At 41.8% G+C, this 27,940-nt stretch overlaps 1 protein-coding gene across 2 annotated transcripts; it reads left to right on the top strand.

Annotated features, from left to right (window-relative positions):
* Positions 1–100: 100 nt before the first annotated feature.
* Positions 101–27,122, top strand: LOC107387615 (vesicle-fusing ATPase). 2 transcript variants are annotated; one of them, XM_015962657.3, is made up of 22 exons: positions 101–219; positions 2,351–2,436; positions 5,651–5,747; positions 6,143–6,182; positions 8,805–8,971; positions 9,057–9,167; positions 9,243–9,312; positions 9,910–10,065; positions 14,655–14,854; positions 18,356–18,521; positions 18,652–18,726; positions 19,584–19,771; positions 20,277–20,372; positions 20,896–21,052; positions 21,133–21,266; positions 23,246–23,312; positions 23,395–23,474; positions 24,502–24,636; positions 24,760–24,873; positions 25,992–26,047; positions 26,193–26,248; positions 26,715–27,122. In XM_015962657.3, the coding sequence occupies exons 1-21, from the start codon at positions 208–210 to the stop codon at positions 26,212–26,214; spliced, it is 2,229 nt and encodes a 742-aa protein (XP_015818143.3). In that variant the 5' UTR covers positions 101–207; the 3' UTR covers positions 26,215–26,248; positions 26,715–27,122. The 2 variants fall into 2 exon arrangements, with proteins under 2 accessions (XP_015818143.3, XP_054605356.2); XM_054749381.2 differs by having other exon boundaries at positions 9,057–9,312.
* Positions 27,123–27,940: the final 818 nt, after the last annotated feature.

Here is a 27,940-nt window from a genome sequence, read left to right as displayed (position 1 = left end):
TACAAATTTACAACGCAAAGAAAACCAAAGTGTGGCCCTTTATACTTTTATATGTCTGCGGTTAACCCCGCCTACGTTTTCTGCGTGATGACGCAAGGCTACGTATACAGATCCCGCCCCTGGTACGTCGCTCATTTCTGTAGTTGTTTTGTCAGCGGAACCCTGATGTCCAGTTTGCCTTGAACTGGAGTATAAAACAACGCAGCGATGGGCACACGGGTGAGTTTGTCTGGTGTGAAATTCAAAACTCCGACAGGAAATCACCGAATACTAAACCGGACATTTAGTCGGGGGACCGAAGACTTTTTCACACGTAGAGCGAGCCAGCGTAGCAGCAGCCTGTGTGGCAGGACCACTTGTCATTCAAAAGTTAGCCGTCAGCCCGGAAGTAGAATCTCATGACCAGCGTCACTGTTAGCAAACACTTGTGTTAGCTCTGTAATGTTTTTAATCTGTAAGGGTTGTTCTGATTCAATTAACTGTTGACTAGCTCCTAACTGCACCGTCAATAATGTTACAATTAGTGAACAAAAATGATGGTAAGAGCTGCTAAAGAAGCTCCGGGGTTTAAATGTCTACAAAGAAGGAAATGTCACAGGATTTGATGACTAAAAGTGAACAGCAGTCGTCCAAAAACTGAGCGCAGGGATGCTAAATATTAAACAACCCGGAGATGAATGATCTTGTTTTATCTGATCCTCAACTGTCATCCATGGCACGTAGTAATTTTTAATTAATGAAATTACCTAAAACTATTTAGAATTTCCACTTTGGTCAAATGTTGTTGAAACAGCTTTAGACAATTTAAGGATTTTAATGATAAAGTGGATTAATGCGTTATAGCCAACTTTCAAATCTGTCTCTTTAATAGATTATTAATAATATTTATTATTAATGATGTTTTGGATTTATATTCTTTGCAATTTCACATTCATTTTTTTGCTGTATTCAATTCATTAAATCATCCCAGAAGTATTGTATTTATTCATCATGAAAGTTTGTTTTATGTTATATTTCTAATTTTAATCTAGCCTGGCAAGCCATCCTATATATATCTGAATATAATATACAGGCTACTGTCTGCAGTGGCGCTGTGCGTTTATGCTGTCAGATGCACTAACCACATGTCACCACAAGGGGATGCAAAATTACCATTCTTATTACAGCATGTACGTTTTCTACCTCAACAATGACGCTAAATAAAAAGGTTGAACATAAAGCTAAAAACATATATTGAGAAAAAGACACATTGGCAATGGTGCAACATGATCCTATCCACAGAAGCAGTAGTTTAAATTAAAGTCAAGACTCAAAGTAAGTACCATCACTCTACCTGCAAAACTCATGGTGCAATGCAGTAGCTAAACAAAGCTAATCTCATGAAGTCAAAAGTGTAAGTTCTGCCCTACATTTTCTGGTTTATTGTCACAAAAGGCTGTGTTATAGTAAAAATAACACTCGGTTCGTGTAATCCTGTGTCCCAACCGATGGTCCCAACATCACACTGAGCTGATATCTGACTGTCCTGTGTTATTTATTTCTTTTACCTGCTGGAGAGTGTTTACAAGTCTCTGATGCTACATTGCATAATTTTCCAGTTCTCCATAATAAAAAAATAAATACTCCAGGAGGTGTACTCAGCTGCTCTACAACAAATATAGAAGGATGAGCTAAAAATAATGAAAAAGAATGGTGAACTGTGGAGAGCTTCCGGTTCCAGGTGAACATCCTGAGCTGAGCTAAGGCAAAGGCTCTCCTATTCTTTGCATTGGAGGAGGGGATCCAGCACACATGCTCCAGTTAGCGTACATCTATGGTAGAGATCACAGTGCCCAAAAGGAACAGAAATACATCACAAGACAATTCGGTCGTGATAAAAGTGTAAATAACATATTTAAACTAAACACTTAAATGCACATTATAAACAGCACACATAATCTGTATGATGTATAGATAGTTTAGTTTATTTTTCATGTTTTTTTTTAAATATTTTGTGTTTGCTATCTTCTTCCTGTGAGACTGGTGGGCCGGCACCCTAGCGCCCCCTATGGACAACCCGCCACTGACTTGCTGTCTAGATTTTTAGGCTAATATTACTATTAATCATTTATGCCAAACTTTGTCTATTATCCAGTTTTAGCAGTTTGGAGTTGAGGTTCTCCTTATTTCACACTTATGACTCTTAACGCAGCATTTTCTCATCGAGGGGGAAATTAGAAAAGCTCACAAGCAACATTAATAATTCATAATTTTAAACAAGCTGATCCAAATAGTTTATGCTTTATGTTCCATAAATCAGCTGATGCCTCCAGAAGAGTCATTGTTGATACGGCTTCTGTTTATGTTTCAGACTTTGAAAGCAGTTCGATGCCCAACAGAAGAACTCTCGTTAACCAACTGCGTTGTGATAAATGAAAAGGAGCCAAACTTGGAGCAGTAAGTTCCTCTGACACATGCAACCTCTGACTTCTGCAGCAGCACTGAACTGCTTTTGTACTGCACCGAGGAACATAACAGAAGAGCTGACTGTACTAAATTATAATTCTTAGTATTCTAATCCTACTTGAAACAAGAATTTTCCTGTCCTTTGTTGTAATTGAATCCTCGCCGTATTGTCCTGCTAATCCAGGGCAGCATTGTTGAAAATTATTGTGCAGATTTGTCACACAGTCTGATAAATCTTTCACTTTTCATTAAGTTTGTTGCACCAAATGTCTTTTTATTTCAAGGAACTCCCAGAGACATGGAGGATGGGTAGAAGTTCTTGGACACAGCATTGACTATGGGACATTCTCAGAAAATACTAGCAACAGCTGTGTCTGCTCAGGAAAACAAAATCTATTAGATTGAATTAAAAGATTTCTACTTGAATAAAATATAAATTTCTTTCTTCTGCTGGTTCAGTCCCCCCACTGGACACAGCTGTCCAGCCTCTTGAGTCCCCCACTGCCGCCTCCTCCTCCATAGCTCTGCTAATCTTCAGTCAACCAAGATTTGCATCTTATTTGTTTGGTGTTCTAGCCTTTACCTTCAAGATGCTTGTCTGCGTGGACAACTCTGTCCTTAGCTTTCTAAGGCCCATGTTTAGTGATGGGCCAAGAAGCAGAGGCGTGTACCGATTCAGCGTTCGATTGGTTTCACAGAAAGCCACATAGCTGGTGACGAAAGAGGCCTCGTTTTACTTGAGTCACATGACTTTCTACTTAATTTTACTGAAACTACTGAGGTAGAAAATTTATCCTTACCTGATCCTAAAGTCTCTATAAAATGTGGATCACTGACCCTCACCATTAATGTCATCTGTGTACCTCCTCTGTCTTGAAATCACAAGTATTTCCTTGAATGATTGCGACCTTGACGTGAACACGAGCATAAATCACAATTAGCTGCATTCAGAGGGAATGATAAAGGGCAGCAGTCATAAAACATACTTTAATTAATTGTACAGGTTAGACATGATGGTCACCATTATGATGACTTGGCTTTCATATTTAACTCCACCAGCAGATGTTGCTATATCAGGCTGATTGAATGAAGCTCTATGAAGCCTTGAATAGTCGACCTTTGGGCGGAGCAGTGAGCTGGAAAGCTTCTTTCTGGCCATCACAACCTCCCTTCTCTTTGGGTCGCCATTATAATGATTAGTAGTGTGATTAATTTTCACTTATGGTCAGACAGACTGATGAGACACCTGAGATGCTGATTACAGGACACACTAGGGCTGGACAATAAATCGAAATTGTATCGTTATCGAAATATCTGATTCTTATCGAGATAATTTCTCCCATGTCAGTAAATTAGATAATAAAAAAATGAAAAGATGTGTGTAGGTTGGCAACATTCATGTCCCTTTAAGAAGCGGTATCACCTTGAGTCACGTAAAAATGTGACTCCGTAATACATGTGACAGCCCCATCTAGTGGACAGCTTTTTTCTGCGCGTAGTCATAGGGAGGCTAAAGCTTGGTTTATGCTTGACGCATTCACTTTCCGCTTGGTGATGCGGCTCGCGGATGGAACGCGCTTCACAACTTGCAGCGTTTATGGTTCATGCGGCTTGTCTCTGCGGTGAGCCAATATTCTCCCAAGCTGTAGAGGCAGCATGGAGCTCTACAGCATGCATCCAACACTTCACCATAGTAGAAGTAGAAATTGCTGTTTACAACATGGCATTCCAGCATTTTTAACCGCGTCCTCGTCTTTTCCGACAGTGCGAGCTATTTCCACAAATCATTAACAACACGTTGATCACGGTGATCTTTGAGAGCTGAATCATACAAATGTCTGTATTTACGAACCTCTGCCATACTAGTTCTTGCCGGTCCGCCATGTTTTTCCGCGTCCGACCGTCCGCGTTGTTAGAAATTTTCCTAGGTGTGCGTTGTGGAAATTTTGGGCCATGCGGAGGCGCGGTGGAGGGGCGTGGTTGTTAAAATGACGCAATTTCGCCGTGCGGAGCCATGCGAACCTCGCAGACGCTTCAAGCATAAACCGACCTTTAGTCTCCTCCCCTTCTGGTCTGCTCATGGGTCCCCTGAAAAACAATAAAATGATTACAAGTCAACGAGGCTAAAATAGCTATTTTCTAATCCGCATTGCCTTAGACCCTGGATCACACATATGTTGTACTGGAATTTAACCCTCCCACTGTCTTTATGGGTGACCCCGCAAGGAAAGTTGACCACTGAGCACGATTGATGGTTAATCCCTTGAGGTCCACGTGGCAGGTGTGAGGTGGTGCTCACTCCTCACCCCTGCCACATGGACCCAAGGGATAAACCATCAACCCTGCTCAATGATCAACTTTCCTTGCAGGGTCACATCCATTAGGACAGTGGGAGGGTAAAATGAAAAGTAATGATGGGTGTTTCGATCACGCCAGTCATGTACTTAGAGATTTATCAGCTTGTAAAAGTTTGTAATTAGCTTGACTTCATCGGCATGTCACATATATGATGTCACCACATAATCTCCACTCCCGTAGTGTAACTGCTACTTATCAAATGGCCAGATTTATGGTTCCTCCTGAAGGAAGGATTTTAAGTTAGCTGAACTTACAGCCATTTTCCCTTGGTTTTTCTTTGTGTCTGGTTTGATGACGTCAATTTCGTAAATCGCATTTGTAGTCCTGGACTTATTTTCACACACAACCTAAAATAGCATTTCCCCCCGTTCGATGATAAGCGCGTTCTTGGTATCAAAATGCTTCATTAAAATTCACGGACATCATATTTGAAATCCATGACACAAAACAAGCGTAATTATAAAATAGCATTTTTAGCCCCATCGACTTGCATTCATTTTTTCGTTCTTCCGTGGATCCATGGACTGGAAGTAGATGGGCGTGGCTTAGGCTCCCTATCGTCCATTATCGAGGTGAAATCAGCAATATATTGTGATATTGATTTTAGGCTAAATCGCCCAGCCCTAGGACACACCTTGGTTTATATGTCCCTGTGGGGGTTCAGTCTTTTCTAGGGGTGCTGTCATTTTAGTCCAGACTTATAATTATTATTATTATTAATATCATTAATCACTTATTTCTAGTTAGTTCAGTGATTGTTATTAAAACACAAACACCTACAATGTCCAGCTTAATTCTTTTGTGTTTTTCTTTATTGTTCGTTTGTATTTGTTTCCCTCCTCTGCAGACATGTAGCTGTGTATAACAACAAGCATGAGTTTGTGTTCACCGTTAGGATGCATCATGAAGTGTCCATTGGCAGCATTGCTTTCAGTCTGCCGCAGGTACGTCTGTTCAGAAAGACTCCGCATCCACCTACATCTTCTCTAACAAACCTCTCTGTTTCAGTGTGTTTAGCCTTTCTTCTTCTTTATGCTTTTCTCTGCCTGCTCTGCTTCAGGACTCAGGTACTGCTGTAACCTTCTCAGGATGGTCTTATTTTACCACACGGTCTCTGGACTCTTGTTTCCCATAAAGTAGACCGGTGTGTGTGTGTGTGTGTGTGTGTGGGGGGGGGTAAAGCTGTTGTGAAATAAGATCAATTAAAGAGAAACGTTGCACTATGAAACATGTAGTCTTGTCTGCCTGGTTTCTGTTTTTTCTTATTCTCTCACCATCGAAACACATTTTATTACTAAATAAACAAAAATGAATTTAAAACCGCTGCTTTCCTTTACAGAGGAAATGGGCAGGCATCGTGCTTGGAGATGACTTTAAAGGTGAGTTGAACACTTATTTTAATTTAGAGATTCACTCTTTATCCACCAGGGGGCAGTGGAGTATTGAAGCTAAACAAACCCGAGGCACTTCATACCTCACACCAGTATCGGACCAGTTAATGTTTTATCATTAGCTTTAAATTTTCATGAAGTCTGCTGAGAGCTGCTGTCTGAGATTTTAAAGTAAATTATTATTTTTGATTTAATTTCACATCCGACTTTTCAAATGTGTTTCTCAAATAATGACTTGTTGTGATTGCTGCTGGAACTGAGAAACAGCTGTTTAAACACAAGTAGAACAAGATAATTTAGGTTCAATGAGTTCACATCGACCAACTCCTAGAAGCTGTAATAAGATTAAAGTGTCATGACTTTATAAAATTCACAGTTTTCTGTAAAAAATAAATAAAATGAAGTTTTACATAACTTTTTTGAGTAATGCTCTTTATCCCGCAGAATCCTCCACATGGTTCCCAGAGCTGTTGTTTATGGTTAGATCTTCGCTCACTGTCATAACCTCTAAGCACGTTGCTGATTCTGTTGGTAATAAGTTGGAGGCTGATGGAAAAGCATGGCGTATGATACAAGATCTCAGAATGGTTAATTCTGCTGTGCAAACCCGTGCTCCACACGTGCCAGATCCTCACACGCTGTTAAATTCTCTCAAGCCTTCCAGGAAGTACTTTTCTGCGATTGATCTGAGCAATGCGTTTTTCAGTGTTCCTGTTCATCCTGACTCACAGTCTTGGTTTGCTTTCACCTACAAAAACTCAAAATACACTTTCAACCGTCTACCACAAGGGTTCGCTGATAGTCCCACTATTTTCACTCAAGCAATCACTAATTGTCTCGCTGATTTTCAATGTTCAGCAAATTCACAGATTCTTGTTTATGTGGATAAATTTTTGGTTCTTTGATACGGGCGTTTATTCATGAACAGTCCTCCTGAAGCCTCATCAGTGTAACGTCGTATTCTGCGCCATCAACATCATGCCATAACATCACAGGACTAGGGCACGCTACAATGCCAAATGTGGCAGGGTGGAAAAACGAGGGCCCGGGCGGGATTCGATCCCCAGACTCCCGGGTGAGAGTCACGCGCGCTTACCAGTCAGCCAAAGGGACATCCCCTTGGCCAAGTAGCCAGGGCGCATGATCAATCAGGACAGTGACAGGATGCTCACACTGCCACATCTTCCCCACTCTTTCCACAAGCACGTCCTCGTGCTCCCGCGCAGGGTGCCACAATCTTCACATCCATGGACCTACTTGACAGTACTACATGGATCCTGCCACCATCACTGCAGCGTCAGGCCTGAACTTTTTGGTTTTTAGCGTTGTCATTTAATTTGTTGATTAAGAAGATTTTCTAGGTATTTTTTATTTTTTTTGCAAACGTCTCAGATCCTCCAGCTTCAGCCTTCGAAACATTCAATCAGTTATCAGTAATTGTTGTAGATGGCTGAGTGGCCTCTGTTCAGAGAAATAGTTAATGGTTACCAGGATTGATGAGCTAACCGCTAGTCCAAGTACAGCCGAGACCTAGGCAGATCTACAAGTAAAAAATAATTTTGTATAGTTTTTTTTACATTGAAACCCTCCCAAATGGCCAAAGATTCCTTTTAATGAGCAGAACTTTTATTTGAGTGACTTCTGGGCTTCGTGGACCCTTACCCGCCCTGCGGGCGGTGGGGTGGAGACGGACGACAACAGGGTGACAGTGTGTGTGGGTGGTGTCTCCACACATCTGTCTGAGAGGTTGGCCAGCATCCAGAGGACGTCTTTGATGCTTATTCCCTTCAGCTCCCTGAGGCCAGAGTGATGTTCAGAAATGATACATGCTATTATCACACTGTCCTCATCTCAGGAATGAAAGGACATGGAGGCTAACTGAATCCATGTCTTGAGTAAAAGAATAAGCTTCATCTTGATTTCAACATTTTTGACATCACTTTGAAAAGCATCAGAGCACCCAGCCTTTGTAGTCTCAGATTAAAAGGAATAATCTGTTTTTATTCCTATAAAACCACCAAAACTTCATTTATTGTTTAAATTTTGGTTTTGTTTACAATAAAACCTCAGTTTAAAACATTTTACCTGAGCGTTATCTGAAGGAAGAACAGAATAATGTTTGAAAATCAGCTCAGATGGGAAAGGAAAGGTTGATGATTGAATTTGAAGGAATGAAGCGTTTTCTTGTTGATCTGCATTTTCAAACCAAACGTGTTTCTAAAATGAGAAAAAACAGAAATGTTGACGTTATTTTCAGATTTTGCACATATTCTCTTTAAAAATAATTTGTTTACAAACCGAAGTATTTCAGATGAGACTCCAAAAGGATTTAGGTGCTTGGGTAAGTGCTGTTTTAGTAGAGATTCGCCCAAAAATTCACCAATATTATGCTTGATCGACCAACCTGAAACTTTTTTTTATTGTGTGAACACCCAATAGACAAAATGAAAGTCATCTGCAGTAGAATGAAGCACTCGGCATGTCTTCCACTCACACAGCAGGGGAGCTGGTGCACTCATGATGCCAACATCTCATTACTCCATAGAATTGTTGATAAAAAGGTGTTTGTGTGAAATTTGGCCCTCACATCCTTTGTTTTCCTCCTCACAGTCACAAACTACAAGTTTGACAAGTCAAAAAGCTGCATCAGCAACATGACGGTGGAAATCGACTTCCTGCAGAAGAAGTTGGTTGACAGTAACCCGTACGACACCGACAAGATGGCCAGGGAGTTCCTGCAGCTCTTCAACAACCAGGCCTTCACTGTGGGCCAGCAGGTCCTCCAGGAGTCATGTGTTTTCATGCACTTGTTGAATAAGATTCACAGTTTTAGCTTACACATCTCTGTGTTTGTATCAATAGCTGGTGTTCAGTTTTTCTGAAAAGCTCTTCAACATTGTGGTGAAAGACATAGAAACAATGGACGCCAGCATCTTAAAGGGAAAACCTGTTTGTGATGATTTTAGGAAAAAGGTAAACTGTCCAACAACTGTCAGATCCGTTCCTTTAAACCCAGCCAAAGCTTTGCTGCTTTTTCCTCTCATGCAGGTTGGTTTGCTGCTGCCCAACAGTCAGGTGATCTTTGAGAAGTCAGACAACTCGGCTGTCTTGTTGACAGGTACATGTTTATGTCTTTTACCTGTTTACTCTGCTTATTAACTGAAAAAAAATCATCTAAAATTATTAATGAATACATTTTGATAATAAAATTATTACACCAAACACCTGATTTGTTAAAAATCAATCAATAAAAAAAATAAATTATATATATATATATATATATATATATATATATATATATATATATATATATATATATATATATATATTTTACACACACACAGTAATATTGCACACTCGTTATAGTGGCTCTCCTGATCTCCATTGGGGGTGATCTGCACACACATTCAGACATGATTTCCTTTTTGATCCTTTTACCGTTTTAATTTATGTGCATCTTGTATTTTTTCATAATCATATATTTTTACAGCTAACAACAGACACATATTTTTCTGCCTTTACATAAACTTTATGGCAAAAATCAGATTTATTTAAAGTCCAATTATAAAAAAAACATTCCCTGGATCCATTAATGATAATTTAAAAAGAGAAAGCAAAAGGAGACGGCTGTTTTCCGTGTACCTGTAGGGCTGAAATCCTTTGTGATAATCATGTTTTCAGCTTGTCAGCTACACACTTTTGTTTCACCCTGAAGGCAAATCTAAAACCCGTGAGGCTCGCCAGTCCATCATCAGCCCAGACTGGAACTTTGAGAAGATGGGGATCGGAGGCCTTGACAAGGAGTTTTCTGACATCTTCCGCAGAGCCTTCGCCTCCCGAGTCTTCCCTCCAGACATCGTTGAGCAGATGGGTGAGTTCCCCTCACCTCCATAACCCGCTCCTCTGTTTGAATTTCAAAGTGTTGACAATCTGAGGATTTTCTCAGCGTCATCCTGGATATCTTCGCTGTTACCCACAAATGTGCTGAAACTGTAAATCTGGCCTTTATTTGATGAAACAGTTTTTTGTAGAAAAGACTTAGTCAGCATTGAGTCAACTTAAAGCTGGGCATGTTTAATCACAGCTGAGGTTTCTGTGTCCTTTTTACTGGAAGAAGTTTGACTTATCTCCTGAATATCACGAGTCAGCACCAGTAAGACCAGGCCCGTTTCCTTCCAATACAAGGTGCACAGTTGCCAGACTTATCTATACCTGTCATTTCATTAATATATTCTACTTTTAACTCTAACTAATTACTATAGATTTGGCCCGTTTCACATCGCAGTTAAAAAAAATTAATTAGTAAACTGGCACAATCCTAATCAGTCAGTAGACACCTAATTTTATTTACAGCACAAAGCAGAAACGTTTATCAAAGGAGACATTTAGAAATCACGTTAGCTATATGAGCAGTCACTAATATAATAAACTTCACCTATTTACATGATGCAATAACAATTATCAGTAATAACCAAGTAATAAAGTTCTTTTTTGTATAACAAAGTGTCAGTTTGTCCAATCAACTGCACATATCTGCTGTAACATCACCAGTACGTCATAAATCACATGGTGGTGGGCAGCCTTCGTGGAACATGCATAAACAAGCTGCAGACATGCAAGTTGTGAAGCAGTTGTGTATTTTTAAATAGTTAAACTATTTTATGTAATATTTAAAAATATTTAAAGTAAAATGGTGTTTGTGCTTGAGTTTATATTATATTTTTACACAGCAATGAAGTTAGTTTATAAGGGCATTAAGGAGATTTTTAAGAATGTTCTTTCAAAAATATTGTTTGTTACTTTTAACTGTAATGCATTACTTTTTAGTGTACATAATAAAATAACATTTTGAATGACGTAACTAGTAACAGTTAATTGTTACTATTAACAGTAATGGGTTACTTTTTGACCCTACATGAACAAGCGGGTCCAGAAAATGGATGAATGGATGGATGGGTTACTTTTTGGTGTATGTAAAATATCAGTTACTTTTTGAATAAAGTAACTAGTAACTGTCATTACTTTAACAGCAATCCATTACTTTTTAGTGTAAGTAATGAACAAAGTAACTGAGTTACTTTTTGAATAAGGTAACTGCTTACCTTTTTTAGTAACTAGCATTGGTTGAACACTAGAAGAAGAATGGTAAAAAGGGTAAATGGCTTTTATTTGATATAGCGCCTTCTAGAGTCCTGGAACCCCCCAAGGCACTTTACAACACCATCAGCCATTCACCCATTCACACACACATTCCCACGCTGGTGGTGATGAGCTATACTGTAGCCACAGCTGCCCTGGGGCGCACTGACAGAGGTGAGTCTGCCATACAGTGGCGCCACCTGTCACTCCGACCACCACCAGCAGGCAACGTGGGTTAAGTGTCTTGCCCAAGGACACAACAAAAGCAACAGACTGAGTGAGGCTCGAACCTGCAACCTCCCGATCACGAGGCGAGTATTTAACTCCTGTGCCACCGTTGCCTTTAACAGCACAAGAAGAAGAAATTATCTTTTATAGAGATAAAAATGATGAGGCCTTTTACAAGAACAAAAATTTCAAAATAAGATTAATAAATGATTAAAAAATATCATAAAATTGGGAGAAGTTAAAAAAAATGTGATTTTAAACAAATGTGAAGAAAGGGACTGAGAGTAGATCCTGGGAAAGGCAGATTTGGTAGAAGGAGCTGAATGAGGAAGAATCAGCTGAACTTTAGCCGGAACCAGGATCTGTAAACACCAGCTGGTGATTTTAAGCGATGATGATGTTATCCCCTATATGTAAATGTATAGTCTGGCCACGACCCGTTGAAGCGGCTCACTCATAGGGGCAGAATCTACGCATTTGGACAGCTCTAGGACCAATCAGAGCTCTAAATAACGTGACTTACCCACCCATGTCAGTCAGCAGAGCAGTCCGTTATACACCGTTGAAGAAAAAGCAAATATGCCTACATCCCTTTTCTAAATAAACAACTCAAGTACCTCCTTCTGCTCATGTCTCAAAAAAAAGTCTAAATAGCCAAAGTTGATGGGAAAGCTGATTCAAACAAAAGTAGTTCCTGAGCTGACGCCATCTTTCTTGTTTTGCTTCGTTGCAGCTCTGGTATTAAACCCACTCCACAAATGTAGCACGCTGTGGTCGGCCAGACACTCACCTGTTCAGACCAGTGGTAGGCCTGCTGAGGCTATAATGCAGCGTGGCTAGACCCGTCTGCAGAGCAACATCTGTCCCCACTGCTCCGATTTGTGTAGATTTCAAGGCTATTTTACAAACATTGCTAATTACAACTAATGCACCAATATTTCTGATCCGGAATCATGTTTTCAAAACTAAAATTAACAATCTGTAGAATCTTAATTATGTGCAGCAATCTGCAGTATTAAAATGAAATATTTAACTAAAGTAAATCAAGCAAATAAATAAACTGGCCAAGTTTTAAATCTAAAAACAAAAACATTGAAACAAAAATAAATGCCCATTGTCAATCTGTTTTAGAGTATTTTTTAAGCCGATGATTAAAAAGTTGTAGATGTACTTTTACATACAATTCTGCAGCAGCACTGGGCTGCCCACGGATGTGCCTGACTTTAAATCAGCTCTACTAAATAAGTATATAGTTAGGCGTATGAACAAATTAGTAAATACAGACCGACTGATACATCAGCTTATCTCTAATACTGATTATTAAAAAAAATCACAAGATTTCTTCACTGGGCCCTTTCTCCAGCCAAACATCACTGTGGTTTATTGTGACTAGATAAAGCGAGAACCCAAAGGTCATAACAACAATGAGCGAGTGTTTTTGGAATCCGTTCCTCGAACGGCTACCAAACAAACCCCTCCCAGGGTCGTCGTTTTGCCTGAATCAGCACAAATCCTGATGATCTAACAGCCAAACCAGTGTCCTCTCTGAGCGCCCGGATCCCTGACAGAAACCTCTGCACACACTCATTAATAAATCTGTGACAGCTGTCAGATTACACGATGATTCAGTTTCCAAAGGACAGCAGCTTGCTCTAATGAAAACCACCGCGGAGTCCTCTTTGTGACTCAAACATAAAACCCTTCCTTCCCACATCTGCACACAATCAGGTCAGTCTTAATCCCTGCTCACTTGTGAAAACCTGTTGTTGGGACCTTTGAGCTTGGCAAATATGTCCTGTACTCAGAGCTGCTACTCACACAGACTTGGAGTTCTGGGTCTGTGGTGGTGTGTCACAGTGCGTGAGCTGACCTTTAGCCGGGTGGCTGGCCTTTGGCTGCAGCCAGCTGGCCGTTGTAATGAGATGCCATGTCCTGATAGAATGCCCAGCCCAGGGGAAAGTTTTAATAGGGAGTCACGGGGAGCTGGGGCTGCAGGTGCTGATGGAGAGACGCGGCGTCCGCACTAAAGTTTGAAAGTTTCACCTTGTCTCCCCTTTGCTCCCAGAGAGGTGAAACGGGTAGACAGAAGCTTCAGTGCTTCGCCTCACAAACCACGCCCCTTTTCTCCTCCTTGCTGTATAAGAAGGGCGTTCTTCTCCCAGAATCCCCCACCTGTCAGCTTGCCGGCTTTTCCCTCAGCAGGCCCGAATGGCATCGCTGATGGTTATCAGGGGCCTCTCAATTAGTCTGGGCTAAATGTCATTAAACAGGTGCAAAAGGCCAGAACAGATCCACGCTTTAAACATGGCGGAGAGCGCACTAGAACTTTATATAAGGACATCCAGAAATCTGATGGATTCTCCAACATGATGTTGTTTGAACTTAAACATTCGGAAATGTTTAAATTCAAGGCTTTTATTTTTTTTTTAAAGTAACCCTAACCTTTCATCGATGAACCTTTATCTGATTAAAAATTTTGCTGGTTTGGTAAAACAACAACAAAAAAGCTAATATTGCATTTAAAGTGAAATCCGATTGTTACTGTTGCACAAAACCTTTTATAACCGACAGATAAAATATAATTTTATAACACAAACATCTGATTTCATGTCAGGAGAAGGTCTGGGCTTTAGGAGGGAAGGTCTCGTGTAAAGCTAGAAATGAGAAAATCATGATGTTGTTGTTCTGTCTTTGGTGGATTTGAGTTTACTATGTGTTGAAGCTTTATTAGTAATATTATTTTATCATCATCGTTAACACTATTTCACCTCCGTGGGGTTCTGTAATCAAACGTTCTTTCTCGTGGGATTAATGAATGTGAATCTGAATAATTCACCTCCACAATGCCTACAGTTTAAAGTAGGTAGGTAGAAACACTTGGCTCTTACATAGATTCTTTATCTTGTGTGTTTCTCTGACTTTAGCACACAAACCTATATTATATTTTAAAGATTTGTCACTTTAAGTGAAAGAGGTTATGTTAACATTACATCCAGTCTACATGAGGTAAATGTGAGCCACGGGAGAGAAAACCTGCTCTAAATTGGACACTTTTCTTGTTAAGGCACTTCCTGTTTGTGTGTTTATCTCCAGGCTGTAAGCATGTGAAGGGAATCCTGCTGTACGGACCTCCAGGCTGCGGTAAAACCCTGATGGCTCGACAGATCGGCAAAATGTTGAAAGCCCGGGAGCCAAAGATCGTCAACGGCCCCGAGATCCTTAACAAGTACGTGGGAGAGTCCGAGGCAAACATCAGGAAGCTGTTTGCAGATGCTGAAGAGGAGCAGAAACGGGTGAGAGGAAGATTAGCGTTTTATGTTCACACTAAAACTAAAAAGATGTCCGCGGCTGCGTCTGACTAACAATTTCCAGAATTTGAGAAATCACGAATCTCACAGTGGAGCTTTTGCTTCTCAGTATCCAGGAGAAGGATCAGCGTTTCATCTGTGTGAGAAGAAAAAAAGTTATTTCTTCAGGAGTGGAGAGATCTGCCCTTTAGCCAGAAATACCTCATTCAAGTTCTGCTGTGTGTTTGTAGAAGGAGAGAAAACCAGCACTGATTGTTGGTTTGACACGAACGTCGAGCCTCACTCTGCACCACTTAATGAGGGGCTAGGCTCTCCTTGACCTTCTATTAGACCCCCACCCCACACACACACACACACACCCCACCTGCACTAAATGCTACGTCAGGGCTGACAGGCCTGTAGATGGAGCGATAACCCCCCACTCTGCTGCTCCTTCACTCTTTCCCATCTGTGTTTTTGTAGACAGACGGTACTTTCCTCAGTGCCATCTGCAGCATTAGAGCATGTTTCAGAAGGAATAAAACTGAATGGATGAACATGATGTCACAAATTGTACTTGATTGATTTCTACTAAATGTTTACATCCAGGCACTGGGTGTGTTTATGTCCATCTCAGGCCCAATCCCAATACTCTCACTGCACCCTACGATCTTCTGTAGATTGCACTTGGAGGAAGTGCGCAGTAAGGCTTCAAGTGCATGGTACACAAGTGTGCAAACAATTGCCAAGTTGAGACAGTGAGTGTTTGTCATCGACTGCAACGCGTGCTGGGATGCTAGTCGCTGTGCTACTTAAAAAAAAACCTTTATTACCAACTTTCAAACAATTATATGAAAAAAATTTGCATTAATTGAAATGAAAAACAATTCAAAGCAGGAATCATTGGATGGAGAAATACTGACATGTAAAATAACAGAAACATGAAACCTAACCAGCAGATTGATAAAGGCTCGTAGAAACAAAGCAGCAACATTTGCCTCATGTCGTCTCCTGTAGAGGCTGCTTTCTTCCTTAACCCTCTGGAGGCAGGCGCTGCAGTTTAGCAACGTTTAAACCTACCCACCTGGTTACTCCACGTACGTATTTCATGAGCGTTTTTAAACTCAGAAGTACCCCTGAAGGACTTAGTTGTTCGTCCTTTTATCAGAACGTATTCTGAACCTGAGAGGGTTAAACAGGTCATTTACTTTGAAACAATTTTTTACTTATTAATTTTGAAAATGATCGGTCACTCAGAGTTTTTCATGCAGGCTGAACATGAAAATAGTCTCCTACACCTGCATTAGCTTCTGCTTTCTAGTATTTGAAAAGCCTGACAGATCTACATCACACTGTCACTTAACATTCATGGACTCACCCATCTTGTCTCACTACGGGGAAGGCTTTTGTTGGTTTAGTATCCAGGAAACAGAAGAGAATGTCTCGGCTAGTAGAAGCTAACCGTTAGCATTAGCAACACTAGCACACGACATAACTCCTCTAGGCTTGTGTTATTTGTAGAGATAAAACATCAGTGTTGCAGCGCAAACAGAGTCCGTGGTAGTCGCGTTGCTGTTAGCCAGTCTGAGGCGAGATGTCCAAACATCAGGAAAGAAGAGTCCAAATCTTGTCGTCTGAAGCTCAACTTTGATCTGCCAATCTTCTAATAACTGAAATAGGCACACCAGAGATTTTTTTTCCATAGTACGACTTGCAAGGAATTCATTCCTACTGGAGACCACTGCCAATGTATTAAAAATATGAGTGAAGGACCTCTTTAATAAGGTTTGAGGTTGGGAGAGGGCCTTTAAACATAAAACCAAATTAATGTAAATTTAGGAAATTGTGGTCCATATTGACATGATAGCATCACGCTGTTTCTGCAGATTGGTCGGCTGCACATCCATGATTCAAATCTCCCATTCCACCACATCCCAAAGGAGCTCTATTGGATTTAGATCTGGTGGGTGAGGAGGCCATTTGAGTACAGTGAACTCATTGTCATGCTCAAGTAAACCAGTCTGAGATGATTGGAGTTTTATGACATGGAGCAGTATTCTGCTGGGATTAGCCATCAGAAGATGGGTACACTGTGGTCATAAAGGGATGGACATGGTCAGCAACAATACTCACGTAGGCTGTAGAGTTGCAATGATGATCAATTTGTACTAAGAGGCCCAAAGTGAAAGGAAATCTCCCCCAAACCATTACACGACCACCACCAGCCTGAACCGCTGATAAAAGGCAGGATGAATCCATGCTTTCATGTTGTTGATGCCAAATTTTGATCCTACCATCTGAATGTTTCAGCAGAAGTCAAGACTCATCAGACAAGGCAACGTTTTTCCAATCTTCTATTGTCCAATTTTGGTGAGCCTGTGTGAACTGTAGTCTCAGTTTCCTGTTCTTAGCTGTCAGGAGCAACACCTGGTCTGGTCTTGTGCAGCTGTAGCTCAGCAGCTTCAAGGTTCGACGTGTTGTGCATTCAGATATGCTCTTCGGCATACCTTGGGGCGACGGTGCCACAGGAGTTAAGTGCTCGTCCCGTAATCGGAAGGTTGCAGGTTCGAGCCCCGCTCAGTCTGTCGCTGTCGTTGTCCTTGGGCAAGACACTTAACCTACGTGCCTGCTGGTGGTGGTCGGAGGGACCGGTGGCGCCAGTGCTCGGCAGCCTCGCCTCTGTCAGTGCGCCCCAGGGCAGCTGTGGCTACATTGTAGCACATCCCCACCAGTGTGTGAATGTGTGTGTGAATGGGTGAATGACCGATTGTGTTGTAAAGCACCTTGGGGGGTTCCAGGACTCTAGAAGGCGCTATATCAAATACAGGCCATTTTACCATTTTGGTTATAATGAGTGGTTATTTAAGTTACTGTTGCCTTTCTATCAGCTCAAACCAGTCTAGCCGTTCTCCTTGGACCTCTGGCATCAACGAGGCATTTTCGCACACAGAACTGCCGCTCACAGGTTTTTTTTCCTTTTCTCTGTAAACCCTACAGATGGTTGTGCGTGATAATCCCTGATCAGCAGTTTCTGAATTACTCAGACCAGCCTGTCTGATAGCACCAACAACTGTGCTACATTCAATGTCGCTTAAATCACCTTCCTTCCCCATTCTGAAGCTCACTTTGAACTGCTGAGGATCGTCTTGACCATGTCAACATGCCTAAATGCATCGAGTTGCCACCGTGTGATTGGCTGATTAGTAATTTGCGTTAACAAACAGTTGGACAGGTGTACCCAATAAAGTGTGTGTGTGTGTGTGTGTGTGTGTGTGTGTGTGTGTGTGTGTGTGTGTGTGTGTGTGTGTGTGTGTGTGTGTGTGTGTGTGTGTGTGTGTGTGTGTGTGTGTGTGTGTGTGTGTGTGTGTGTGTGTGTGTGTGTGAGTGGAATGAATAAAAGTGTTTTATGCATAAAGAGTTGAGGAAGAGCTCCCTGCTGCAGATGTTCTAACAGCAGACAGCTTGTTCACACACTAATCTTCCTCCTCCTCATCTCTTTTTGAGCAGCTAGGTGCCAACAGCGGCGTGCACATCATCATATTCGATGAGATCGATGCGATCTGTAAGCAGCGTGGCAGCATGGCGGGCAGCACGGGTGTCCATGACACAGTGGTCAACCAGCTGCTGTCCAAGATCGACGGCGTTGAGCAGCTCAATAACATCTTAGTCATAGGTGAGAACACTTTCTCTCTGGGTTTAGAGATGGTAACACATACGTTCAAACTCTGTAGACATGAACACCTGCACTTTATCTCATCTGTCAGTCACCCGGTTCCCATGTTTATCTCTTGCGTCCTCCTCAGGTATGACCAACAGGCCTGACCTGATAGATGAGGCCCTGTTGAGGCCAGGAAGACTGGAGGTGAAGATGGAGATTGGTAAGAACACACAGATAAGATCTCACAGCTCTGTTTATCTCAAGTGGTTTATCTCAGCCGGGTGGATGGGTGAATTTAAATCATGGTAATCATAACACGAAGAGCTTAAAATTGATGGTCTAATATTCTGAATATGTGTCTGTGTTCCTGCTTTAATTAGAGGTGAATGTTGAAATAAATGAAATGAGCTCATTTTACCCATTATCGTATTCATTTTCTGACTCACAGAAGCTGAACATAAAAATTTCCAGATGCTTTGAATGACTTATTTAGAGAGAAACATTGTCTGAGTGGAAAGACAAAAACAAAGCTTCAGTTATATTGAATAGCATCCTACTGGGAACATGGTTCCCCGAAAGAGGACGTTGGCTTTTATTCCATTTTACGTAGACTGTCCGGCCGTTTTCCCAACGCCTCAGCTGAGACCCTGAGATACTTGAACTTGAGCTAGGACTTCTTGTTTACTGAATGTTCAAACCCAGTACTGTTTGTCAGCTTCCACTAATATGACATTTCTAACGTTAATAAAAAAAAATTCACACCCAAAATCCCAGCTTGGGTCTCTGGAAAAAGGAAAAAGTGCCTTTGTAGGCATTTTCAGTAAGGATGCATGAGTGGCTGTTTGTAGTAATACTGCTATAATACTAAAAGCAGTGAACCACAAGCTGATCAAGCAGTGCACTGACGTCCAACATGTTCCATCTGAAAAACCAAACCTGCATGTTTGAGTTCAGGTGGTAAAATGTCCTTTAGCAACCCCATCAGCATTAGAAGCTTTAGCATTGGGCTGCAGAACAGAATAAACGGTAGACTTCCTCTCACAGACTTTTCAAGGTTTTCACTGCTTCTCCTTCAAGGGTTGCCAGATGAGAAGGGTCGCATTCAGATCCTCAACATCCACACAGCCAAGATGAGACAACACAGCCTGCTGGCCGGTGACGTGGACATAAAGGAGCTCGCTGTGGAGACTAAGAACTACAGTGGTGCTGAGCTGGAGGGTCTGGTCAGGGCGGCACAGTCCACCGCCATGAACAGACACATCAAGGTAGGAATCCTCATCTTCACACAGTTTACACTTAATCCTCTTAATAAAAGGAGTTACGGGTTATTTAGGATATGAATCACCACAGCTGGTTTGTGGATGGATGCAAAAACCAGGTTGGCTGTCATTTGGCTCCCTGAGTGAAATGTTTTATCAGGTGCAGTCCCAAGTTCTCCATATAAGCGGGAGTTCTCATCTTAAATGCTCTGCCCCTTCCCCACAATGGACCTGGAGCAAAACACACACACACACACACGCACGCACGCACGCACGCAGCAGCAGCAGATATTGGAGGGTGATGATAAATGACATACAAGGCCTGTACAAACGTCTGATGGTTGACGTTCATCTTCCCTCCTATGAACTCTTTCCTCCCTCTCTCTGTTTGACCTTTCTGCTCCAAGAAGGAACATCATCTTCTGACACTCAACCTAGATGTGTTTAGATTTATCTAGCAGGGGATGATGTTGTTTCATCAGTAACAGAAGTATTTTCTGATCTCTTGTAGGCCAGCAACACGGTGGAAGTGGACATTCAGACAGCAGAGAAGCTGCAGGTCAGCAGGCTGGACTTCATGGCTTCTCTGAATAACGATATCAAACCGGTGAGTTTCTGTGCGTCTCTTTGTTTCGATTTGAGTCACAGTGGGACAGGAAGTCCCTGAACCAACTGGACTCTATAATAGACCACAAGCCCCTCCCACTTCATGTGTCCTTATAGAGACAGAGAAGCTCTTCCTCCAATAGCTCAGCTGAGACTAGTAAAGCTTCAGGACGCATTTCACATTATTCTCCTTTTGATTTACAATTTACAAAGTTCATGTCTAACAACTAGAAACATGAGGAAAGCAATGATTGAATTGACTGAAAAGGTAAAAGCAGCTATCTGTATAGAGCTGGGGTGTCTAAGCTTTTCAAAATGAGGGCCAAAACTCTCGTCCTCATGGACCACGGAACTGGGGTTGTCTTATAAAGTATCAGTCTACATAAACAGCCTGCTAGAGACACAATTCTGGTTATGATAGAGCAGATGATGCAGAACTTGAACAGAAAGTTTCTGTTTTCTTTCTGACTCATTTGATTTAAAAACAAAAGAGGAGGTTGATGTTTTGCCTCTTTCTCCTCCAGGCATTTGGAACCAACCAGGAGGATTATGCCAGCTACATCATGAACGGTATAATCCGGTGGGGCGACCCGGTGTCGGTGGTCCTGGAGGACGGAGAGCTGCTGGTTCAGCAGACGAAGAACAGCGACCGCACGCCACTAGTGTCTGTGCTTCTAGAAGGTAGCGCCATGACGTCACACAATGCAGTGACCCCATCACTGAAGTTTACCAAAGAGTTGCTGGTTGATCTTCTCCCCCAGGCCCACCGGGCAGCGGGAAAACCGCGCTGGCTGCAAAGATTGCTGAAGATTCTCAGTTTCCTTTCATCAAGATCTGCTCTCCAGACAAGATGATCGGACACTCGGAGATTGCAAAGTGCCAAGCGATCAAAAAGGTAACCAGGTTTAAAGTTTGGACGGAAGGAAGGTCTTGTCTAATTCATAAGTTGAACATGATGTCATTGTCTGAAACAAGAGTTGAGTTAGATTTGACTCCCACCTCCCACCTCCGGCACCTCGATCGGACCCTCCTCTCCAGTTCCTTGGAGTAGACCTTTCCAGGGAGGCTGAGGAGTGTGATCCCCCTATAGTTGGAACACACCCTCAGGTCACCCTTCTTAAAGATGTTTTTGTTTCTCAAATGAAAACAGAAAATCTTAAAGGTGCATTATGTAGGAATGAAGGAAAAATGACATCCTGTGGTACAATTTGGTTACTGTAACCACTTTAAACAACTCTGGAGCTTTTTGTCAGATGTCGTCAAATTACCATTGTTGACACTGCAGTACCAGCTCACAGGAGACACGGCACCCCCACACTCACCGTTGGTAAACCGTAGTTACGTCCCTTCTACCTTTGTTTAGAAAGGAGAAAAACTGACAATCCTCACATCAGTTGGATATGAAACATGTTTCCATAACCTTCCTTCCAAAGTGACTGAAATGTTAGTCTTTTTTTTCTCACTGTAAAATTCTCACTATATTCTTACATACTGCACCTTTAATGTGAGACTCTGAAAACGGTTTTTATAGGTCCTATATCATGTAAAATCCACTTAGGAACATGCTTTATTGATATTTCCTCATGAAAAACGCATCCAAAGCACTTTTTGGCTTCACACGTGGATTTTTCTGTCTCAACTCAATAGTGCCAACGGTAATATTTTATCATATATTGTTCCTAATGCAGGGCTGCACAGTGGAGCAGTGGTGGGTTAGCACTGTTGCCTTGCAGCAGGAAGGTCCTGGGTTTGAATCCTGGCCTGGGGTCTTTCTGCACGGAGTTCGAATGTTCTCCCTGTACATGCGTGGGTTCTCTCCGGGTACTCTGGCTTCCTCCCACCGTCCAAAAATATGACTGTCAGGTTGATTGGTCTGTCTAAATTGTCCTTAGGTGTGAGTGTGTGTGCTTGATTGTTTGTTCTGTGTGTCTCTGTGTTGCCCTGCGATGGCCTGCAACCTGTCCAGGGTGTACCCTGCCTATTTCTCCAGAGAATGTTTGAGATAGGCACCAGCCCCCCCCCCCCCCCCCCCCCCCACACACACACACACACACACACGCACAACCCTGCGTGGATGAGTGGGCAAAGACATTAGATGGATGTTCCTAATGCTGTGGAAGGTGTAAGATATCATGATACAGGTCCTTTTAAAACGGGACTGAGCCTTACCTAAAAGATGTAAACTGTGCTCTTATTGGTCGATCTTGCCTGAAACCTTCTCACCAGCCAATAGCAACTCATGCTACTTTCTTAAGTTTGATTCAGCAGCTTTTATCTCTGATTTTATATTAAAGAAAAAAATAATAACTCTACTGATAAAGAAACAAGAACAATACTTTCAAAGGTGAAGGGTGCTACAGCTGCAACCTAATCTAACTTCAGTCAGTAGGGTCTAATAGTCTTAAATTGATTTAAGGAACATTAATATCTTTAAAAAGTCTTTAATCGATTTAGTCTAGTCTTAAATTTGGTTAGTATTCGCATGAATTTAAAATATGCTTGACTCATAGTTGTCACCTTTTTCCCACCCTCAGAGTTTGCAGGTTTGAAAAATAGATGCATGTAAACTAATAAACCGATTTTCTGTTCTCCTATTCCACCTGTTTCCTTGTGTTTCCGTACCACGCGACTTTACCTACCATTGCTACAGCCTTGCTGTCCCGATGTGACGTATCCCACCAATTGATGAAGTGGAAACGGAAGCAATGTTGTATTTAAATAAAATATATAAATGCTTAAGAGTTGATTAGTTCATCGTGATAAAGTCTTCAGTTTATTTTATAGGGTCTTAAAAAATCTCAAAGGTCTTAAATTTCACTTGGTGAATGCTGCATACCCTGTTAACTGAGTGAATATTTTGTTTTTCATCAACAGATTTTTGAAGACGCCTACAAATCCCAGCTGAGCTGTGTGGTTGTGGACGACATAGAGCGCTTGCTGGGTAACAACCTTAGTTTTGATCATAAAACACGAGAGTTAAATTGACTTCACATGCCTGAATTAGAAACTTCCTCTTTCCTCAGATTATGTCCCAATCGGACCTCGTTTCTCCAACCTGGTGCTACAAGCGCTGCTGGTGCTGCTGAAGAAACCTCCTCCGAAGGTAGAAACCTTTTGTTTGTGGTGCTGTGAGTCCAGCGGTGGCAGAAAGGGGGCAGCAGATCTTATGGCTGCCAGCAGCAAGTCTAACCACGAATAGTCGGAGTTCTTTGGCTGCAGCTTCCTGTGTGCATGTGTGTGTGCGTGCATGTGTGTGTGTGTGGTTATTAGTGAGTGTTTAGCTCCAGGTCCGTTGTGTTCTGAGTGAATGGTGGCGATAGAGACCCATTTCTCATAGTCCCTTTGGTTGTAGTTTGTGTGTGCCTGTTGTTGTTTGTGAATGAGGGTAGAACCCACCGAATGGCTGCTTGAGAAGTGGCGCGGGGCCGGGTGCTGAATGCCTGGCTGCAGTGATCCTCCGAGGTTGTAAAGCGCTGAGCCCAGCAGGGTGCCTGGGGCCGAGGGAGGCCGGGGGGACACGGAGGAGAAAGGGCTCTGTGAGAGAGCCAGGACCTGGCAGCGCCGCCGCCTGTGTGGCACCTCATCTACATGCAGCATCACAACCCCCCACGCCATGGGGGGGGAAGCCGGCAGCCATAATCCCCCTGTCTGCTCACCACTCCTCTGAATCTCTTCCCTCGTTGTCTTCTGCTGGTCGTCCTCCAAGTTGTCGGCTTAGCGGGGCTACGGTTCTTTCACTTCTCTTTTGTCTTCTTTCCTCGTGTTTGTCCTCTCTGCTGTTGTCTTCTGTTCTGCTACGCTGTATTCTTCTCTTTTCTTTGGTTTCTCAGGCATTTCTTGTAACCCAGCCCCTGAACAATGGCGGCCTTCATCAGAGAAGTCCCAAATCGCAGTTATGAGACAAAACTGGCAAAATCTCACCTTGTCGGACGTCATAGTTTCATTCTTTAAAAAAATATCAGTGGCCTGGTCTTTAAAGTCTCATAGACGTCTCACTGGAACTAAAGAGGAGGTCACACAGGAAGTAAACGCCTTCCAAGTGACAAGACAAGGCCAAACTCGTGATAATTCCCACTACTCCATGTTTGTATGAAAGTCGGAGTAAAGCGAGTCTTTTTTTCCCGTTCCAGAGTCGTAAGCTGCTGATCATCGGCACCACGAGTCGGAAAGACGTCCTCCAGGAAATGGAGATGTTGGACGCGTTCAGCACCACCGTCAACATCCCCAACATCTCTGAGGGAGAACAGCTCATGGAGGCGCTGGAGGTAAAAAAGAAAACTCACACAGAACTTCTTTTATACCTCAAATGCTCTGTTGGCTGATCTCCACAGATACACTCATTATTTATATCTTATATGGAGATCCTTGTTTTCTTCTGCCTCTCACAGCTGCTGGGCTCGTTCCAGGACAAAGAGCGTTTGAGCATAGCTAAAGCTGTTAAAGGTCAAAGGTTGTTCATCGGGATTAAAAAGCTGCTCATGCTGATTGAAATGGCTGCACAGGTAAAACACACATTTTATATCCACGGCTGTTATTATCAAACATCCTCAGCCTTTATCCACACAGAACAGCTAACTTAATAAAATCTGCCGCTAAGAAACAACACTTTAAAAAAACATGAATTCATGCAGTTAAAAACAAACAAATGAGATGTTCTTTCACCTTGTGGGATTTTTAACGCTGTCAACTAAAAACATAAAGTTTATTCATCACGAAGCAAATAATATTACCTTTTAAAAATAAAAACAAACCCAATAACTCAAAATCTCCTGGTTTCTATTGAGATAAGAAATGTTGAGGTGTTGTGTCTAAAACCAGAGAGCCCTGTCCCTCCTCTTCCTCCACATATGGTCACCATTCCCAGCAGTCATTCTGTCAGGGACAAAAAGCTGTCACCTCCTGGCTGGAATGAAGAAAGCGTGTGGCTTTAGGGATGATTTGTCGAGCAGAAGGATTCCAGCGCATCTCTAGTCTTCGGCTGTCCTCCAAGCTGTAAGGACCAGTGTGTTCAGCCTCATGGAACCGTGTTCCGGGCCGGTCCCAAGTTACATCTGCGTGTTTGGAATCACAGGAGCAATGTCACCAAATCCAGAGGTTATCTGCTTGCTTTAGACTGGAAGAAAGAAGGATCGTCAAGTCAACGCTGAAATTCAAAGAGTCTTGAGTCTTGATTCTGTTGCTTAGTCGACTATGTTGAGTTGAAAGTCACGGCGGTAACGGCAATGAGTTATAAAATAAGAGTTTGGGAGTAACTGTGTGAAAAACACAAATTGTTCACTGGGTTGTGTTTTCAGTGACCTCCAGGTAGAAGAACATGACTGGAACGATGTTATGGTTCTTGTCCCAGTTCTGTCAGATGCTAAATGCCAGGTTGTTAATGTCAGAACAGTTATTTTGTGTTTTAGGTATCCTAAAATATTTGTTGTTTTTGGCGTAGGTCACCGTGGTTAATATGTGAGGATCCTGTTGTTGGAAGCACAAACCGCCATGATTCACAATGTAGCTGTCCCGTCCTACAGCTCTTTAACTCTCAACATCCACCTTACCTTTTCTTCTTTTCTCCACTTTAGTTTATTCAAATCTGTTTTAATTCCACTAAGAAGTTCCCGCTCTGTTTCAGATGGATCCAGACCTCAGAGTCAGTAAGTTCCTGAGCCTACTGAAGGATGAAAGAGCGTAAGTAGTCGCTTCCTTTGTCTGTGACACTGAACATGCATGCATCAATTTTAGCCATCTTATTTTGCCAAAGCATCAGAGACACATGTATACATTTGATCACTGTAGTGGGATTAATCACATCCATGTTCTATGTTTCCTGTAGTCTGAGTCCTCATCTACTATAATCTGGACCCAGCGGAGCCACATGGTGAAAATCCGGTAAGGCTGCACAGCTTTTATTAGGGAGGTGTACAGATGTGGCACCAAATTAGACTGATTAACTGCAGATGTGAGCCTGAAACTGAATTCTCACTACAAAAACTGTAAGCAGAAGGTCACAATAATTCATAAAACATGGTATAAAGATCTTGAGATAATACAAACATTTTTTTTCCTTTTATTTAGAGTTTATACATTCTTACACGTTCATGAAGTTTAATAAACGGCAAAGTTTCTGAAAGTTCTCACTTGTTCCTTTAAACACCTCCTTTGAGGACCGGCTGTCCAGGGTGACAGACAATGAGAGGCAACTTTTATTCTTGCTGCAGGAGTTTTGCTTCTCATCGCAGCCTCAGAGACTTATGGTATAGCTGTCGTGCCTAAAAATAGGTCGACTAGACAGGTGCTCTCTTGTGGCAGCGCGTTCTCTGCCTTTTCTCACTTTTATTCGTCTCTTTTCGCTCAGCCTCTGAGGAACGGAAGCCTGAAAGAGGCTGGCAGGAATCCTTCCCTGAAGCTCTCTGCAGCTCTGCTTTGTGGTGCAGAAACCAACCAGGCCTGCCTTCTCCTCCTCAGCACTACACGCACATGTAGGATCAGAGACGTGCTTGTGTCGATGACTAATCTGTGATGTCCCCAGCGCTCCTTTGGGATTTTATTTAGATATGTTTAAAGAAAACGAGTCTGGGCAAACGATGCACTTCCACACTGCAACATGCTTACTCAAACACTATAGAAGATGTTTTATCTGGATGCACAGACGTGTAATCTCATCATTCCTTGACATGACTTGGTGTTCATCCTGTGCTCTTGCTTTTGTCTGATCTTTTATTATAATAAATAATACATAATTAAATTTGTTGCCAACAAGAAACTTTGTTATGTTGGAAATTATTGTTCAAACCATCATACATCAGACTTGGTATTAAATGGATATTTTGGACATTTTGAAGTCTTTTTCTGTATAAATGCTATAAATAATAACAGACTTATAATATTTTGCTTTATGTGGAGGGAAATTGAGTTAATTTCTGACAGGATTTTAGTTCCATAATAAGAGGGCAGCAGTACGCTTTGGTCCTGCTTGGCTGCATACAAACTTGTCTTGTATGCTAAATATTTAATTTAAAATAATTTAATTACATATAGGCCTCAAAACTGCTCTGATCCTGGACCAGCCCCCAAACCAGCTGTTAGCTGATTTAGCCTACTTCATATTTTAGCAATTATAAATCATGTTTTTCACCACTGATTTCAACACTTCTACATATGTAATTTTTTTGGACAAATAAACTTTCATATAATTGAAAGTTTGCTGCGTGGACTCCCTTTATGGACTTTTAGACCAACTGGTAACAAATAGGAGCTCAGGCCAGCGCATGAAGTTATTGACATTTAGTAGAAAACAACATTTTGCTTCTTTTAAATAAATAAAAAAAACTTGCTTAAGTTCATAACCGGTAGTTTTAAAAACATAAGCTCATTAAATTATAAAATAGTTTGTTTAATTATGGCAATTTGCCTCCTAATTAGGAGTGATGTTGGTGGTTAACCTCCATGTCCTCTGGGTTTAACGGCTTAAAAAAATCAGTAAATGATTTGCTGAGCAGCATCGTCTGTGGGAAAGTTATTATTTGCCGCAGGTTACTAGATCTACATGTTTTTGTTTATGCAGCCAAATAATGTTTCATT

This window comes from Nothobranchius furzeri, chromosome 16 (assembly GCF_043380555.1).
Source record: "Nothobranchius furzeri strain GRZ-AD chromosome 16, NfurGRZ-RIMD1, whole genome shotgun sequence".
Taxonomy (NCBI): Eukaryota; Metazoa; Chordata; class Actinopteri; order Cyprinodontiformes; family Nothobranchiidae; genus Nothobranchius; species Nothobranchius furzeri.
The sequence above is the reverse complement of the archived record's forward strand: the minus strand, read 5'-3'. Positions and strand labels throughout refer to the sequence as shown.

What these genes read in the sequence shown, in the direction of transcription:
- LOC107387615 (XM_054749381.2), top strand. An exon ending in GCTTGGAGATGACTTTAAAG is followed by an intron (nt 6,183 to 8,804) that starts GTGAGTTGAACA and finishes TCCTCCTCACAG; the next exon opens with TCACAAACTACAAGTTTGAC. An exon ending in AGTGTCTGTGCTTCTAGAAG is followed by an intron (nt 21,053 to 21,132) that starts GTAGCGCCATGA and finishes CTTCTCCCCCAG; the next exon opens with GCCCACCGGGCAGCGGGAAA.